General features: G+C 45.4%; 1 protein-coding gene across 3 annotated transcripts in view; it reads left to right on the forward strand.

Annotated features, from left to right (window-relative positions):
• TAB3 (TGF-beta activated kinase 1 (MAP3K7) binding protein 3) overlaps positions 1-19,316 on the forward strand; it is a 137,633-nt gene that overhangs the window by 58,568 nt on the left and 59,749 nt on the right. For 2 of the 3 annotated variants that reach the window (XM_077482567.1, XM_077482566.1), the window contains exon 2: positions 17,116-17,305. In XM_077482567.1, coding sequence (XP_077338693.1) covers positions 17,204-17,305 — 102 coding nt within the window. In that variant the 5' untranslated portion in view covers positions 17,116-17,203. The remainder of the gene's footprint in view (positions 1-17,115; positions 17,306-19,316) is intronic. The other variant, XM_077482568.1, reaches the window with a different exon arrangement.

Consider the following 19,316-nt stretch of genomic DNA (forward strand, 5'->3'; position numbering starts at 1 on the left):
TTGCCGGGACTACGTCTATTGACGTCGTCCCGTGCACGAGCGGCCTGCGCGCCCCCTGAGGGGCGCGCGCGGCGCACTCTGTGATCGGCGAGTCATTGAGACTCGCCTGATCACCGATCCGAGCAAGGGGTCGATCCCGACCCCTTACCACGTGATCAGCTGTCAGCCAATGACAGCTGATCATGTGACAAAACGGAGCCAGTAATCAGCTATTTTTCCTCCTCGCGCTGTCAAAGAAAAAAAAAAGCTGATCACCGGCGGCCGTGATCGGGACATCAGTCTCGATCACGGCCAGGGTATCAGTGCCCACCTCCCCCCTGCCAGTAACCCCCAGAGAATTAAAGTGCCACCCATCAGTGTCCATAATGCCACCCAGCAGTGCCATACATCAGTGCCCACAGTGCCACCTATCGGTGCCCACAATCTGCCTCAACAACATTGCTGCACCTCAGTGCCACATATCCGTGCCCATCAGTGTCATCTACCAGTGCCCATCCGTGCCACCCATCCGTGCCACCCATCCGTGCCACCCATCCGTGCCACCCATCCGTGCCGCCTTATCTGTGCCTAGCAAAAAATAAAACTCCCAACTGTAATTAAATACCACCAAAAGAAAGCTCTATTTGTGGGAAAAAAATGATAAAAATTTAATTTGGGTACAGTGTTGTATGGCCGCGCAATTGTCATTCAAAGTGCATCAGCGCTGAAAGCTAAAAAAAATTGGTCTGGGCAGGAGGGGGGTTTAAGTGCCCAGTAAGCAAGTGGTTAAAGAGGAGGGCCGGTTAAACAAAAAAAAAAAAAAAAGTCAGCAGCTGCAAACACTGCAGCTGCTGACTTAATAAACACACTCACCTGTCCAGGGCGCCCGCGATGTCGGCCGCCCGAGGCCGACCCGTCCCTCGGCTCTCGGGTCCCGGCGCCGCCATTCCCTGTAAGGGAAACAGGCAGTTGAGCCTTATGGCTTCACTGTCCGTTTCCTACTGCGCATGCGCGAGTCCCGCAGCTACTGCGCATGCGCGAGTCCCGCAGCGCTTCCCGAATGGGACGCGCTGTGTTCTGGAACACACAGTTCCCAGAACACAGCGCGAACCATTACCCAGAAGACACCGCGACGAAGACAGAAGACAGAAGATCTCCGCGGAGGAGGAAGAGGAAGATTAGGATAAAGTGCCTAGCAACAGGCATTTCTTGGAAGTAAAAAAAAAATTTTATTTTCATTTTTTTTTTTTTAGATTTTTTTCTAATTTTTAAAAATTTTTGGTTTTTCAGGGTGGCCCTCCACTTTAATTATATACAAATTACTTCAGTTTAAAAGTATAGAAACTGAAGGGGGAAAACAAAAAGGCCCCAAACCATTTTATTTTCCATTTAAAATTTACTACTACATCTAGTAAGTTCAAATTTCCTCCGTTATGGCTATTGCTGAATAATCTTTAACACTTTTTTTCTCCCTTCATTGCTTTATTTAGGGGTGCCAATCGCTATTTGTAGATAAAGGAATGTGTTACTTGAGATTTCTTAGTCCTAGAGAGGGCACATTCCATCACACTGTAAAAAGCCTTGTGACACATAAGATGCTCACAGAGGAAATACAGAGCTTAAAAGGACAAAGTGATATCCATATAGTAACAAACTGACATATTTTTCTTAAATGGTTAAGCAATTTGCTTTTATTATAACGTTTAAGAGTGTGCATAGCGTTGGAGAACTGCCAACTATGAGGACCATGTATTTTGGTGTAAGTGATACTTTAATGAATTTCGTGTGATGCATAAACAATCAAAGGTAACAAAACAATACACCTGTCACTTTCATGTTTTGTTCACTGCTGTTGGAAGATGATTTTAATTGTCAATCGGAATGGGGAGTGAAAATATTCCTATTGTATGTGACCATCAGTTTTTTTAGATTATTGTGCTGTTTTTTGCTCATTTAACCACTTCCTGCCCAAGCCAATTTTCAGTTTTCAGCACTGTCGCTGTTTAAATGACACTTGCACGGCCATGCTACGCTGTACCCAAACAATTTTTTTTATAATTTTCTTCCCACAAATAGAGCTTTCTTTTTTTGTGGTATTTGATTTTTTGCTAAACAAATAATAAAAAAAAAAAACATTTTGAAAAAAGTTTTTCTTTGTTATAAAATCTTGTGAATAAGTATGTTTTCTCCTCCCCTGCCAGGCACTGATGATGTGGCACTAATGGGCGGCACCGATTAGGAGGCACTGGCAGGTATTGTCAGTGGGCACACATTGGCATCATGTGTGGGCAACCATGGCCACCAGGGATGTCATATCTGGTAGTCATTATTGGCAGCCATCCCTGGTGACATCCCTGGTGGTCCTTGGTGGGCATCCAAGGGGGCTGGGTTGTCAGCGCAGACACACCCCGTCAGAGGAGCAGCCAATCCGCGCTCCTCTACTCACGCCTATCAGACGTGAGTGAGGAAAAGCCGATAAGTGCCTCTTCCTGTTTACATCGTGATCAGCCGTTATTGGACACGGCTCATCACATGGTAAAGAGTCTCCATCAGAGAGGGGGCGTACAGCGGCTTGTTATACTGACCATGTGATATGATGTCCGATGAGGATATAGCAACCGCTGTACCGACGTCATTTTGCTATATGGTGGGTGACAAGTGGTTAAACGTACTTGCAGTTGAAATGCATACAAAGAGTACATTTTCAGTTTTTTTTTTTTTTTTTTTTTTTTTTTTTTTTTTTTTTTTTACTTATGCCGGTCAAAACCTGAGCACATTTATTTTCTGCAACCACGAAAAAATTCTCTCCAGTCCCCCCATCAACACAGCCAGTGTGGAGTCATTGTGTTCTCACACGGAGCTATTGTGAAGAAACCCCCCCCCCCCCCCCCAGGAGGTGACTATGGATTATTGCTAGCGGCTATAATAGCTGCTAGCAATAATCACATGTAAAATTTGACAGGCTGGTTGTACCCAAGTTGTTCGACTTGGGTACATTCAGCTTGCCCATACATGGTTCGAATCGAAGCCAGTTCCTGCTGAACTGGCCAGGATTCGAACAGTATGGCTGGCTTTAGGCACCTTACTCCCCTTTTGTTGAGGTGATTGTAGCCATTTTTGCACTTGCAACAAAAACTAATGTTTGAGCTTTCAGGGTGTACCCCCTTCTTCAAGGTCCAAGTGGCTGGTTCTGCAAGTTTGGATGTTGGTGCAAATAAAAGTTTCATAGACTATACCTAATTGTTTTTGTCTCTTGTTGGCGATCTGTTGATCCTTGAACTCCGGTTATTGATGCAGGAGGCTCTTTGCTGGCTCACAAAACATTTTTACATATAAGCACTAAGAAGTGTCTCGCAGGCACCTGTAAGATTCAAACTAGCATTTTGGAAAGTACATTTTAGTAGCCGTTCGTTATGGGATGAGTATTCAGGTACATTGGACTATGCTTCTAGGCAATTGAACATTGGCAAAATTAAAGCTACAAGGACAGCCCAAAATAAACCATCCAACTCCCAGCATGCTTTCTTTTTTTCCCTAGTGTCTTAGCAGAAAAGAGGTCCTCTCTCCAGACGGAAGAAAAAACATATTCATAGTTTTTGCCACAACATTTAAAGTAGAACTATAGGCAGAACATTATTTATTTTTATTTTTGGATACAGTAATGGGGGGGGGGGTGGGGGATAAAACCCCTGTAAGGATTATTTTTGCCATCTTTGTCCTGTTGGGGAGATTTACTTTCACTTCCTGTCCCATAGCCAAATGGGAAGTGAGAGGAAATCCCTGCAAATTAAAGTGGTTGTAAAGGCAGTCACAAGGTTATTTTACCTTCATGCATTCTATGCCAGTGAGGAGATGGAGGGTACGGGTAGGGTACACAGGGTGCCACCAGAATTTCTTCAGAAATTATAGCCTGCAAACATTTGACTTTGTCTAATTTGCACAGAACAAATTTACATGCAGTTTTGATGGACGAACAGCTATTTTTTTTTCTTTACCTTAAATATGCCCATTTAAGTAGCATCACTGGAACCTGTATCAAACTTGCACAACTACAATGATTAGGCTGGAGAAATACAGTGAGGAACAAATCTAAAACTGTACTGTACCTAGTTTGGATATAATATAATTAGAGTATTTTAATTTTAAAAGCTAGTTTAAAGCAGAACTAAATTGTGTATGAACACCACAAGCTGAAAACACGATTTACTTCATTTTTAATATTTAGAGCAAACTCACCCATCCATCCATGTCTCTATGCTTTATTTTGTTGAGTAAGCAACCCTCTAGTACAGTGATGGCGAACCTCGGCACCCCAGATGTTTTGAAACTACATTTCCCATGATGCTCATGCACTCTGCAGTGTAGTTGAGCATCATGGGAAATGTAGTTCCCAAACATCTGGAGTGCCAAGGTTCGCCACCACTGCTCTAGTATTTCTAGCTGTGGCCATCTTGAGTAAGGGCAGACGATTCATGTAGAATTTACTTCCTGTAATCCATCGGTCCTTAACCACTTACGCCCCGGACCAATTGTCAGCCTAAAGACCAGAGGTCTTTTTACAATTTCGCTCTGCACTGCTTTAACTAGTAATTGCGCGGTCATGCAATGTTGTACCCAAATGAAATTTGCGTCCTTTTCTTCCCACAAATAGAGCTTTCCGATTGGTATTTTTTTTTTTTTTTTTTATAAATTTTTATTGGAAAAGATAAGGAAAATACAAAAAAGAAATACATACGATTAGGCACAATTATTAAATGCAAGATACATAACCAGGTCACACCCTGGGGTACCAGAGAACCATAAGGCATACATAAAGAAAAAGAAGAAGCATAAGACAAAATAAAAGATAAAAGGAGAGACCCAAGACAGTTAAGTTGCAAACGAACTAAACAATGAAGACCACACTGGATGGATCAGAGACCTTCTAAGATCTTAAATAATGCAAGTAATGCTAATAAAGCCAGTGCCCCAGGGGCAAAATACCTAATCACAAGTTACAGAGCAAAATGTTGATAGAAAACAAAATATAAGGGAATGGGATGACAGGGGGGGGCTAAGGACGGGGGGGGGGGGGGAGGGGGTGTAAGGGGGGGGGGGGGGGTTCAATGTTAAAGTTCGGAGTAAAATGTCCTGGCAAGAGGTACAACTGAGGAAAAGTTGAGATGTGACGTGAATGGAATGGGGGGGGGGTGTGGAAGGCAGCTTCGGGATAAGAGACTCGCATTGAAATCAGGAGGGGAGCGGGTCCTTGTAGACGAAAGAGAGTTGTTCCACTTCGCATTGGTCCTGTACTGACAGATTGGTGGTCATAAACAAATTCCATTTAGCAAGGAAGTCAGCTTTTTGTTTGCCGTGCGAGAAGTCCGTGACGAGCCTCTCTGTGCGTAGGAGAGAAAGAAGGTCTGTTCGAAGTTGGGAGGCTGGGGGGCCAGAAGGCAGGAGCCAGAAGCGTAGTATGAGGCGGCGGGCCAGCAGTAGGCACAATAGGGTCCAGTCTACCGTGGCTCGGGTGGGGGGAGATCCTGAGACAGATCTGTTGCCTGCTGAGATGGACCACGGTAACAGGATGGGATCCCAATAGCCAAAGATCAGGAGAAAGGGGTCTTTGGGTAGTTTCAGCAGAGTTACATCAAAAATAAATGCTAGTACCTGGTCCCAAAAGGAGGAGATGACAGGACAAGACCAAAAGCGATGAGCGAGAGGAGGCTTCGGAAGATGACACTGTGGGCAGACTGCCCCATCTGGTTTCGATGTGGAGGATAAAAAGGGAATGTAGGCCCTGTGGGCAATCTTGAGCTGGGATTCCCTCCAAGTTTCGTTGGGCGTCAGTTTGTGGACTTTATTGAGACCGAGCAAAATTTTGTGAATAAGATTTGAGTCCGGGAAAGCAGATGACCAGTTTGCAATAGAAGAGGTTGATGCGGGTGTCCGTGATCTTTGCAAGAGCGGCTTGTAGATATCTGAAATTTTGAAGGAGTCGTTACGTATCAGCTGATCTAGAAAGCTTGGTTGAAAACGACGAGATGCTTCCTTACAAGTCTGCGTGATGAAGCTGAGACATTGTTGGTAATGAAAGAAATGGGAGGAAGGAATCAGGAATGTGTCCATCACTTTCTGAAAGGGGAGCGGTTTACCATTGTAGGGGTCGCATAGAGACGAGAACAAGGACAGACCCCGTTCTGACCATTCTGAGAAGGCTTGACAGTGTAGTCCTGGAGTGAAGCAGGGGTTTCCTTGGATAGGTAGGTGTAAAGAAAGGAAAGGCGTAAGACCGGCCAATTTTCTAGATTCTCTCCATGCTATAGCTGTATCTCTGAAGACTAGATTATGTTGGTGAGGGAGGGGTACGGATTTCCAGCGGCTATGTAACAAGGCTGATAATGAGAAAGGGCGAGCCATAGCGGATTCCAATTCAAAATTAGAGTATCTGGACGAGTGCGTAATCCAGTCCAGGCTAGTTCTAAGTAAACAGGCTAAGTTATACAACCTAATGTTAGGCAGACTTATACCCCCATCGCCCCTGGGAAGGTGCAACTTCTTAAAAGCAATGCGTGGTCTTTTGCCGTGCCATAAAAATTTAGAAATAGCGGATTCCAAAGAGGTAACATCCTTGTGTTTGAGCAGAAGAGGAAGGGTTTGCAGGGGATACAAAAGTCTGGCAAAACTGACCATTTTTACCAAATGGCACCTACCCAGGAGCGAGAGAGGCAGATCCATCCAGTTAAGTAACTCTTGAGATAACTTAGTAAACAAGGGAGGATAATTAAGCTGATACAGGGAGGAAGGCATTTTACCAATCTTAATACCCAGGTAGGTGATGTAGGAGGGAGCAACCGAGAATAAGGAGCCGCTTGCCCAGGGTGGGGTGGAAAGAGATCCAATGGGTAAAATTTCACTCTTAGAATAATTAATGCGCAACCCAGAACACAATCTAAATTCGTCAAAGGTATTTTTGATGGTGGAAATATCAAGGGAGGGGTTGGAGGTGAAAATAAGGATGTCATCAGCGAATAGAGATGAGCGGAGTTCCACTCCTCCAATCTCTATGCCCTGTAGAGGAGCTGAAAAAGATAGATATCTAGAAAGGGGTTCCAAGGCTAAATTAAAAAGTAGAGGGGAGAGGGGGCAACCCTGCCTGGTGCCTTTGTGTAATGGGAAATCAGGGGAAAGGAGACCTGCTGCTACCAGACGGGCGGTTGGAGAGGAGTACATTGAGGTTATAAGGTGACTGAAGGGGCCTGAGAAACCTAATTTGGACAGGGTCATAGATAACCAGTCAAAGCTAACGTTGTCGAATGCTTTCTCAGCGTCTAGGGTAATGATAGCATATGAACCAGAAGGATTCTGTTTGGCCGATTCAAGGGCGAGCAGAACTTTTCGTATATTTAGAGTGGCTGTCCGACCTTTGACAAAGCCCGACTGGGCTGGGTGAATTAGATGGGGAAGAATATCAGCTAGCCTGGAAGCGACAATTTTTGAGAGAATTTTCACATCCAAATTTAGGAGGGAGATGGGTCTGTAGGAGCCGGGTTGTAACGGATCCTTACCTTTCTTAGAGAGGAGCTTAATGACCGCTTGGTTCCCGGAAGGAAGGTAAGAACCCCCTGCCCAGATGGAAGAATAAACAGAAAGGAGGGTGGGCGCTACGGTGTGAATGAGGTTTTTGTAAAATTCACTAGTATAGCCATCAGGGCCTGGAGCCTTGTTGGAATGTAAGTGGCGAATGGTGGATTCAATTTCAGAGAGGGTAATAGGGGCGTTAAGGGTCTCTAATTGTTGTGTAGTTAAAGTGGGGAGCATCACTTTGTCAAGGAAGGCCTGAGCTTTTTCTCGGACTATAGGATCTGGAGCATAGAGATCAGTATAGTATTTTAACATGGTCTCGTTTATAGCCTGGGGGGAGGAATGTGTCTGTCCCGTGTGGTCGCGAAGGGAGGTGATGTGAGTGGGGCGATGGGCCCCTTTACAGAGTCGGGAGAGGAGTTTCCCTGCCTTATTGCCGAACTTGTGAAGGGTAGCATCCAAGTGAGCTTTTTTCGATCGTTCGACAGCGTCGGCCCAAGTATCAAAAGCTGCTTTGGCTGAAACCCACTCGTCGTGATGAGTGGCTGAGTTAGAGGACGAGAGCTGCCTTTGGGCAGTATGTAGTCTAGCACTGGCCAATTTGTATCGTTTAAGAGCATTACGTTTGAAGGATGTGGCGTAGCAAATTATCCGGCCTCTAAGGTACGCTTTCCCCGCATCCCAAAAAAGGTTCGGATCCGCCGTATGCGAGGCGTTCGCGGAAGAGTATTCCAGCCAGGCCTTATCCAAAAACTTCAAAAAATCTGCATTATCAGCTAAAAAAGCTGGAAAACGCCACATGTTGGGATGTGGGGGAAGATCCAGTCTGTCTAGTAAGACAACTACAGGGGCATGATCAGAAACCGCTATATCGTGAATTTCAGTCTCAGAAACCAAAGGAATGAGGTCGTCGGTCCCAAAGAAATGGTCAAGGCGGGCAAGGGATTTATGGGGGTTAGAGTAGAACGTGAATTCTTTGTCGGTTGGGTGACTAAGGCGCCAAAGGTCTGTCATGTGTAGGGAGTCCATAGTGGAGGCAAAGATGGAAGGAGTCATCAAGGTGGCATCTTGCGGGCGTTGTTTTGGGGAGGATCTATCGATCGAGGAATGCATAACATCATTAAAGTCACCCCCTACCAAATGGGGCAGGCGGGTGAATTTAAGTAGCCACACCGAAAGTTCAGAGTAAAAATGTTTAGTAGGATTATTGGGGGCGTAAACATTGGAAATGAACAATTCTTTAGTGCCTATCCGCACCTCAGCAGTGAAAAAGCGTCCTGAATCATCCGAAAAAGTGGAAAGAACAGTGCAAGGGAGGTTTTTGTGGATTAAAAGCAAAACCCCAGCCTTCCGACCCACTGATTCGGCTCCGAGGACTGACCCCACCCAGATCTTCTGTAAACGTGGAAAATCTGATGCGAGTAGGTGAGTCTCCTGTAAAAGGGCAATGTCTGCTTTGAGCCTCTTAAGGTGGCGAAGAATCTTCATTCTCTTTTGGGGAGAACGGAGACCCTTGACATTCCAGGAGACTACTCTAAGTGGAGCTCAATCAGTGGGTGTGGGCAGCAGGATGTAGCATACAGGAGCCTGAGATTATGTAAACTGCCTAGTCCGGGGGTATCGGTGATACAAGACAGGAAGTGAGGACCAGGGATTCTGGACTGGTAGAGGGGAGAACCCATTAAGTCACAGGGAATGAACCAGGGGAGGGGGATAGAAAAGGGGGATGGGGATTTAAACAAAAATAAGAAAAGGGTAATAACCAAACATATAAACCAAAGCGTGTACTTCTCTTTTTTCCGCATGAGTTCACTGTGTATAGGTGGGAGGAACACTCCCCGGCAGAGCCCCATTAAAATCAGAGGAGAAAACGCGGGCAGTGCCAAGGTTTTTGCTTAAAGCCCGCCGGGCTAGGGGTAAACGACCCAGCGTTGGGAAAAGTAAATAGCATGGGGACGCGTTGATACACAGTGGAGGCATGCAAGATCCTAGAGCCGGGTGGAGGAACAAAGGAACAAAGCCGGCACAATACAGAAATCTTAAACCATAAATTTAAATAACAGATCAACAGTAAGATTTGAGTAGATGCGTAATGAGAAAACAAAGACAACCTGGTTAGTTGACCATATACGTGGGTGTGCTGTTGAAGAAGAGAAGTTCAGTTGCTGAACGAAGCGCGTTGCGACTAACATCAGGATCCTTCTGGGCCGGCATAGTGTCAGCTCCCGGTGTGCAATGAGGTAGAGTTCAAAGGCGGGAATGAAGGGAAGGTGGACAACACACCCCGAGCACGAGGAGTAAAAGGCTGACACTGGGCATATCGATGCCAGCAAACCGGGAAGAAGGAGGGGGGACAAAAAAAAAAAATAACACGTCAAACTGATGTAAAAATGAAAAGAGGATTTTCAGCGGGGAAAGTTGCGATGCCGAGGATGCTCCGGATCCGAAGCACGGAAGCGTTTAGGGGAGTCCTTTCTTGGGCTTCTCTGGTCCAAGGCACGGAGAGATGCGGAAGATTTGGAGGGAGTAGCCGGAGAGGAATCCGGGCGAAGTGAACGTAGAAAAGCTTCCGCTTCAGAAGGGTCTTGGAATGAGAGCTGCTCTCCCTTGGGGGATTTGAGGCGGAGCACAGCAGGGTATGCCAAGGAGAACTTAATTTGTAATTTAAACAGTTCAGAGCAGATGGGTTGGAAAGCTTTCCGCTTTTTTGAAACTTCGATAGAGTAGTCTGCGAAGATTAAAATCTTGACCCCATCGATTTGCACAGAGGGGGATTGCCGGAATGCTTGGAGAACTGCGGCTTTGTCAGCGTAATTCAAATATTTGGCTATGATAGGCCGAGGAGACTTGCGTTCTGGGTTGAAGGATCCTATGCGGTGGGCCCTTTCCACCATGAAGGGGCCTGCAAGGCCCAGGGCCTCCGGGACGCGCTTCGCACAGAAGTCGCCTAGGTTGGCGTTGGGGAGCGACTCAGGGATGCCAACGAAACGCAGATTGGAGCGTCTGGATCTGTTCTCTAAGTCGTCCAGCTTTTGGAAGACATATTGAAGCGCTTTTTCTTGAGACCTCTCAGTGGCTTGAGAGTGATACTGATCATCCTCCACTTCTGATATCCTATGTTCAAGATCATCAAGTCTGGTAGCATGCTGTGCGATTTGGGCCTTGAGTTGTTGCATCCCCGCTTGCACAGCTTTTTCCACAGAAGCTGTAATCATAGGGGATAGCAAGGCCGCCACAGCCTGAGCAATGCGGCTAGTATGTCCATCATCAACTGAGGGAGTGAGGTGAGGGTCGCTGGCCAGGCTATGGGGAGGCTGAGCGGCTTGCCCATGGTGATGTGGTGGGCCTGTGGTGGCTGGGGGTGATGTGGTGTTGACCCCGCTTACCTCCATGTCTGTGTCCGGCCGGTCAGAAGCTGGTGCCTGAGGAGGTGTCGCGGCCTGCGCCGGAGCCTGGTAGGCCGAAGCCGGGGGCTCGATTTGCGGGCGGTCCGCGAGCGCCGCTGCGGCCGCGTATGAACGGGGACCCGTCTTTTCGAGGAAGCGGTCCATGAAGCGTGGATCGCGGGGGGGGTCACCCGGAGCCTGGATGGGGCACTGGGGCCGCTTTTGGCTGAATTTAGAAGCCGGTTTGAGGGGCTCTGGAGCGGGAGCTAGGCGGGTGCGCTGCTAGCTCATGCGGCGCCGGAACCGGAAGTCCCGATTGGTATTTGATTGCCTCATCGATTTTTATTTTTTACGATATAAATGGAAAAAGACTGAAAATTTTGAAAAAAAAAGATTTTCTACTTTTTGTTATAAGAAAAATCGAATAAACTCAATTTTAGTCATACATTTAGGCCAAAATCTATTTAGCCACATGTCTTTAGTAAAAAAAAAATGTCAATAAGCGTATATTTATTGGTTTGCGCAAAAGTTATAGCGTCTACAAACTAGAGTACATTTTCTGGAATTTACACAGCTTTTAATTTATGACTGCCTATCTCATTTCTTGAGGTGCTAAAATGGCAGGGCAGTACAAACCCCCCCCCCCCAAATGACCCCATTTTGGAAAGTAGACACACCAAGGAAATTACTGAGAGGCATGTTGAGCCCATTGAATTTTTTTTTTTTTGTCCCAAGTGATTGAATAATGACAAAAAATAAATTGTCACTAAATGATATATTGCTCACACATGCCATAGTTATATGTTACACATGCCATAGTTATAAATACATTCTGCTGCTTCTCCTGAGTACGGGGATACCACATGTGGGGGACTTTTTGGGAGCCTAGCTGCGTACGGGACTCCGAAAACCAAGCACCGCCTTCAGGATTTCTAAGGGCATTCATTTTTTATTTCACTGAGTCTGAATCTGACAGATGAGTGACTTCCTCTTCACTATCTGTCATGCTCAGAAACGTGTAGGCCTCTTCACTCGTGTACCTTCGCTTTGCCATTTTGGGCTCTAAATTTAGTGGTACACTAGTGAGATTCACAGGTAAAAAAGCACCTAGGCTTTCAGCGATTGTATAAAACGCTAACAAAAAAAACTGTTAGCGATCGCAGTGATCAGGCCTGACTCTGCGAACGCTGCAGTTATGTGTTTAGTGTTTTGTAAGTGACAGTGATCGATCGATACTGCACTTGGGTGGGCTTGGTGGAGGGGCAAAACGCAGGTGCTAGCAGGTATCTGGGCCGATCCCGCTAACAATGCATTTTTTGGAACCCTAAACTGCTGGGGACGCTAGTATAGATCTGATCAGATATTGATCTGTTCAGATACTATACCACTACGGGAGGTGTATGCTTTGCGCGTGGGTGTTGGCAGTAATGGCACTAACCTAGCGCTGCCTGGGGCGACGCAGACCCTATCTGACCCTAAAACCTAATTGATATCAGCCACCGGGTGATCAGGGGGTTAAACCTTTATTGGGTAATAAATGGTGGGTGCCCTGATGCTATAAAAAGCAAACTAACTAACCAGCGTCACCCGTAACACTTATACGGTGATCACTGGTGAAAGGGTTAACTAGGGTCAATCAGGGGGTTAAAACCTTTATTAGGTAGTATATGGGGGGTACCTGACGCTATATAAAAACCTGATGGGGAACCTAAATAATTAACTGGCTAACCAGCATCACCAGTGACACTTATACGGTGATCACTGGTGAAAGGGTTAACTCTAGGGGCAATTAGGGGGCTACCCTGGACCTAACACTAACTGTCCTGACACTTTTTACAGTCACAACTGACACTAAATGCAGTGATCAGTAAATAAATGATCACTGCAATCAGTGACACTGTGACTGGGGGGGGGTGTGGGGGGTGATTGGGGGTGAAAGTGTGCCTATGTGTACCTACGTGCCAGTGTAGTGTTGGTACACTTACTATGATGTCTTCTCTCCTCGCTGTCCGGTCAAAAAGACCACCACGAGGAGAGTGACATCACTTCCTCCTGCCTGTGTTTACACTACACAGACAGGGGAAGCTTCTCATTCGCCAGGAGCGATCGAGAGGGGATGGCCAGAAACCAATAGCCATCCCCTCATCCCTGATCGCTCCGTTTTCACTTCAGGACCACCGCAGCCAGCGGGAAGGCAGGCACGTATGGGTACGTGCTTGTGCCTGTCCGTGCCATTGTGCCGACGTATAATTACATGCGGCGGTCCTTAAGTGGTTAAACAGGCATGCAGGCAGGAGGGTGTGCTCATCTGAGAAAGCCTTTGCTCTCCTTGTCCAGATGAAAGAAAAAATGCCCGTGAAGACTTCTTCATATATGACATTTTGGCCCAAACTAGAAACCAGGAAGTAACCTAGATAAAAAAGTTAAAACAAAATATAATATAACTTCCTATCTATTTACGAATGATCGTAGCATAAGGATTTAAAAAAAGTTTAATCTTGATTAAGAGTTTAGTTTTGCTTTACATTTTGTTGGGAACAGAGGAAATAGCTTTGAAGATACTATAAATATGTATTTTTAATTTTTACATTTTTTTTTTAGTTTCTTTAATTTTAAGAATTTTGGCATACGTCCTGATGTGCTTTCTCTGATTGCTGAATGGAAAAGTCAGGGTTCAATGTATAATTGTGCTTTCTCAGAATTGTAACAAAATAAAAAGCTGCATGTATGCACCCTTTTGCAAGTTATTGAGCAATAGAGCAGCGGTCACCAACCAGTGGTCTGTGGACCACCGATGGTCCACGAGGAAATGTTGGTCCCCAAAAGGGTTCTACTGCAAATCAAAATTGTGGCACCTTGTAAAGATGGTCAGCTTTGCTAGATTATTATACCCTATGCAAACTCTTCCACTTTTGCTAAAGCACAAAGATATTACTTCATTAAACTCTTCTATTTCCAAATTTTTATTGCACGGCAAACAACCCCGTATCGCATACAAAAAACTGAACCTTCCCAGGGGCAATGAGGGTATTGGTTTACCTAATATCCCCTTCTATAATTTAGCTTGTTTACTTAGAACCAGTTTAGATTGGATCACTCACTCATCTAGGTATTCTAACTATGAACTGGAATCCGCCATGGCTCATCCCTATTCCTTGACTGCCCTCTTACACAGCCGATGGAAATCTGTCCCCTCCCCTCATGAATACAACCTTGTTTTCAGAGACACAGCAATAGCATGGAGAGAGTCTAGGAAACTGGCCAGGCTTCCTCCCTATATTTCTCTACATCTGCCGATACAGGGAAACCCCTGCTTCCTCCCAGGACTTGAATGTAAACCTTTCTCGGACTGGCACGCACGGGGCCTATCGCTATTCTCATCCTTATGTGACCTGAATATTGGTAAACCATTACCCTTTCAAACACTGGTGGACTGCTTCGCGATTCCCTCTTCACACTTCTTCCACTACCAGCAATGCATCAGCTTTCTTACACAAACCTGCAAAGAGGACTCTAAGATTTCAACCTAGCTTCTTGGACCAATTGATACAGGATGATTGTTTCAAAATCTCCAATGTGTATAAACCCCTCCTGCAACGATCAACACCCCCCGCATCTTCAACTTCCATTGCAAACTGAACTTCAGCCTTCCCAGGCCCCGACCTTGTCCTGCTCGGGCTTCGTAAGGTTCTGCGCCTAACCCCTAATGAAACCTGGAGGGAAACCCAGCTAAAGATTGCCCACGGGGCCTATATCCCTTTCCTGTCCCCCAAATCTAATCGAGACGGTGCGTCTTTCCCCCATTGCCAACAACGAAAGCCGCCCCTCTCTCGCCGCCTATGGTCTTGCCTGACTATTTCTACCTTCTGGGACCATGTCTTGGCTTTTATTTTTGATGTCACGCTACTGAAATTACCCAAGGAACCTCTGCTCCTAATCTTCGGCTATTGGGACCCCCTATTGTTGCCGTGGTCTGCACCTTCAGGAATTACCCCTCCCAAAGGGACTCGCCTCGCGCCTCTATGGACTGGGTTCTGCTGTGCCTCCTTTTGGCCCGACGTCTTATACTCCAGCACTGGCTATCTCCACTTGGCCCTCCAGTCAAACAACTCCACAAGGAACTTCTCTCTCTTTTGTACAAAGAACGGCTTCTGACAGACTTCTCCCACGTCAAACGAAAATCAGCATTCCTCTCTAGGTGGCAAATGTTCATCGCATCAACTCTGTCACCAACTGATCAACATGCATTGGAACAATTTTCTTTTACATACAACAGGTCGTACACCTTCTGATATTACTATCCGACCTCCTCCATAGGCTCGGTCATCTCAAAGCCCTTCTCCAGGACTCTTTTCTATGGACACTACAAACTAACCCCTCACAGCGCAATTTTCTCTATACCTCGCCAACCCCCTTCCTCCCCCCTTCCTCCTCTCCCTCCCTCCCCCTCTTCTTTTTCTTTCATTCCCTCCCCTTACTTTTTTTTTTTTAGTTTCAAGAACTTGCTTGATAATTCCTGGCTAGGCCTTAGATCTCTTTTGAGCCTGTTTATAGCGCCTGCTACTGTTAGGGTTCAAGACAGTCACTGATCCATCCAGTCTGGTCCGTATTGTACTTTATTATCCCTGTCTTTGCTGTTATTGAACGTCTTTTGTATCTCACGATATCTTAAGAAAATGCATTGGATCTGTATTTTTCTTTTTTATATGTGCCTTTGTATTGTTCTAGCTCCCAATAAAAATTATTTGAAAAAAAAAAAATTGTGGCAGATGTATACCACTCAATCTAGTTCCCAGCGTTGTTCTCAATGTTTGCTGACAATCAGTACTGTCAGTGTGCATTGATACCCAATGCCTTCTCTGTAGCTCCAGTTCCTGTGAACTCAGAGGGAGGCGCTGGGAGTAGTGCAGAGAGGGAGATAGAGAAAAATGGGACTTCCAATGGCAGCGCTGATCAGACTGTGGGAGGGAGCTTGAGCATGTTGCCGGATGCTGAGGGGAAATCCAATGATGAGTCTGTAAGGCAGCAGTGTGATGTGGAGGGAGGGGGCAGAGAGCAGAAGCATTGAGTGTATAAAGCATGTATAATTCATGATGTGCCGCAGGATTCAAAATTGTGAGTTTAGTAGTCCACGAGGTCCGAAAGGTTGACAACCACTGCATTACAAGTATGTTGCCTAAATAAAGTTTTAACACTAAAAGAGGCAAGGGAGGGGATCATTGTGGCTGATCAGGGTTGACCGAAAACACTTTTCAATAAAAAAAAAATGTTTGTGTGTATGTTTACTTTATCTGACGTTATGCAGACTTACCGTTGATCTACACATATAAGCAGTTGGCTTTTCTATTTACTGTATATATTATTTTTCAGTGGAGTAATTAAAGTGCTTGTAAAGGCTCATTTAAAAATAAAAATAACAAACGTATCATACTTCCCTCCACTTTGCACCTTGTTATGCAGAGTGGCCCCGGACATCCTCTTCTGGGGTCCTTTTGGTGGCTCCTCGCCACATCAGAGGAGCACTCTTCTGGGGGGTTACCTTGCGTGTGCGCTCCAGAGTCCAGCATTTGCGTCCATAGACACGAGTGCTGGACTCGGCCCCTCCTCCCCCGGTTCCAGCGTCATTGGATTTGATTGACAGCAGTGGGTGCCAATGACTGTGCTGCTATCAATCTATCCAATCAAGAGCCCAGAACCCCAGGCAGTCACTGCCAGGTGTTTTTTTCATCTTAATGCATAGGATGCATTAAGGTAAAAAACATGAGGGTTTACAACTTCCACTTAGTGGAGGTCCATGCTAAAACTAAAATCCCTACATCTATAGCCACCAACATTCTAACACTATATACTATCTAGCCCTGTAAATATAAAATCAGTATTGCATACATTTTCTGCTGGCAATCTGACCTGATCTCCAGTGGGGGAAGCTCTGCTGAGTACACGTCCAACATTTGTGAAATTAATGGGAAGTGACATCACCCATAGCGTTACTATGGGGCTTCTGGACGTGTCCTCCCTCCCACACAGTAAAGCTGCGACTGACAGCTCAGCATGGGATCAGCGCTTCCACGGCTGGAGATAAGGTCAGATCGCCTGCAGAGAAGGTATGTATACAGATTTTATCTTAACATTTGACTAAACGTGTCCTGTCTTTTAACCGATTAAATGTTAATGTGTTTTTATGCAGAAAATGCAAGAAGGATCAGAAGATCACAACCACTGGAGGGCATTGTGAGTCCCCTCCTATTACAACGTAGTCCTGCATCCATGTGGAGATGGCGCAAAGCAGTCAACCCCTTGACATCCAGGTATTAAATGATCTTCAGCAACGCTTCCCTGAGATTCCACTGGAAGTGGTATCTCAGTGCATGATGCAGGTATGTGCTAGAGTGACAAACTAATTATGTGTGTTGTTTGCTTTAACTATCTAGCAATCGCTCTAGCTCCTTGTACCTTAAAAAAAAAAAAAGCCTAACAAATTGTAACCCCTTTTCCTACTGGCTAGCTAAACAAAATAATATCTTCTTCAAAAAACAAAATCATTTATGGCATTATTGAGTCAGTGGTTGAAAATGAGGTAACAGCATGTGCGGAATTATATTCATGTATGCAATATTAGGATAATTCTAGAACTACTACGGTAATATATAATTCACACAAATTAATTCTCAATTAAGCATGAAATGTGTTCTCTGTGCAATAAATGTGCTTGTTTTTCTTGAATCTTACGAATAGAGATTCCCCAGCTTTGGTAATTTTCTTTCTTTTTTTACCAAGGTCCTGGAAGCTGAGCTGGGTCAGCTTTGTGTGCTTTTAAAAAATATATATAAAAAAAAAAAAAATATATATATATATATATATATATATATATATATATATATATATATATATATATATATATATATATATATATATATATATATATATATATATATATATATATATAATATTCTGAAACCGTGTAGATCAGGATCAATGTAAATTGGTTTTCTCTACACCTCTTCCAGGACAGCCCATGAGACCTAGGGCTCCTCCTACCAGGACAGGAAACACGCTAACCCCCACCAGATAATAGGGCGGTCCTCCAGGCTCCATGTCAGTATTGGTGTTTCCTCCAGACTGGTGTGTGTATCTAACCTGGATAATAGGTAATATGTTTCATGGAACTGGTTCCCCTAAGTCTCATGAGCGTGGCTCTTGTGGCAATGGGGTGGTATTCCTACCTTCATCTTAGGTCCCAGAGCGGCACATCCACCAGGGGAGTAGGTTTGGGGCTGTTGTCTTTGCGTATCAGTGCATGGTGAATGCCAGCATCATAGTGTGCGTCCGAGCTCCTGCCCGTGAGTCGCATGGCGACAGTCAGCTTTCCCTGCCAAACAACCTGGCTGGAATGTGCAGTGGAACAGAGGAGGCCGTGAGCGTGGAGGGGCGTAACTTGGCGTTCCAAGCTGGCCCACAGGAAGTGCCCAGCAGGGTGACTTCAGGGGCATGTGAACGTCATCAGCGGGTACTGAAGACGTTCCAGTCTCTGAGCGGCACGAACTGGGAGGCTGGTGGTTTTAAAAACCAGTGAAACCCAGCAGAGGCTGCGGACTGCTACAGGGGCAGAATGGACTCCCCTGCGATACCTGCACAGGCGGCGGAAACAGGCCCTAACACTAGCACATCACAGGTAAGCCTGAAGAGTATTCTACTTCCTTGCACATCCTGTGAGTGCTCTCCTCCTTGTAACCAGTAGGGACTAGGTGAAGGGGGCATATTTTCCTTTTCTCCTGCCCAGGGTGTTATCGAGTTTGTGGTGTAAAATGTATTGGGGTCATTTGTTCTCTTGCAGGTCAAGACTCAGGCAAGGCCCAAGCACAGGCACCAAAAAGGAAATGTGCGGTTTGCAGAAACAAATTGAGCTCCTCATGGAGCACAGCAGTTTGCCGCACCTGTATAGACAGCCTAGTTAAGGATGACTGTTTTCTCCTGTCAGAAAATGCTGACTTCTGTTAGAGATGAGCTTACGTCTACGTTTAGTTAATTTAATACTCTAATTGGCAAGTCCCCTCAGAGGTTCCATCTCCAGTTAAGATTCCAGCCTGTCCTAGCGCTCCACAGTAGAGTGCGGAGAGTGAAGACTCTGAGGCTGAAGCCGGCTCTGCCCATTCTTCTCTGGAAGCATCAGGGTTAGATACATGGCCCAGGGATAGAGAATCTTCAAGGTGCTCAAGGTATAAGTTATCATTGGAAGATGTAGATGACTTATTAAAAGCTATCTATATGACACTTGATATAGAAGAGAAGGTACAATTGTCTAAACATGACCTTATGTACAAAGGTTTGCATAAGAAAAAGGTTTGTTTTTCCCGTGTGTAGTTCCCTTCTTGATACTATCAAGCTGGA

The sequence above is a fragment of the Lithobates pipiens genome, unplaced genomic scaffold, assembly GCF_037356315.1.
Source record: "Lithobates pipiens isolate NorthernLeopardFrog02 unplaced genomic scaffold, aLitPip1_a1.2 Scaffold_16, whole genome shotgun sequence".
In the NCBI taxonomy this organism is placed as follows: Eukaryota; Metazoa; Chordata; class Amphibia; order Anura; family Ranidae; genus Lithobates; species Lithobates pipiens.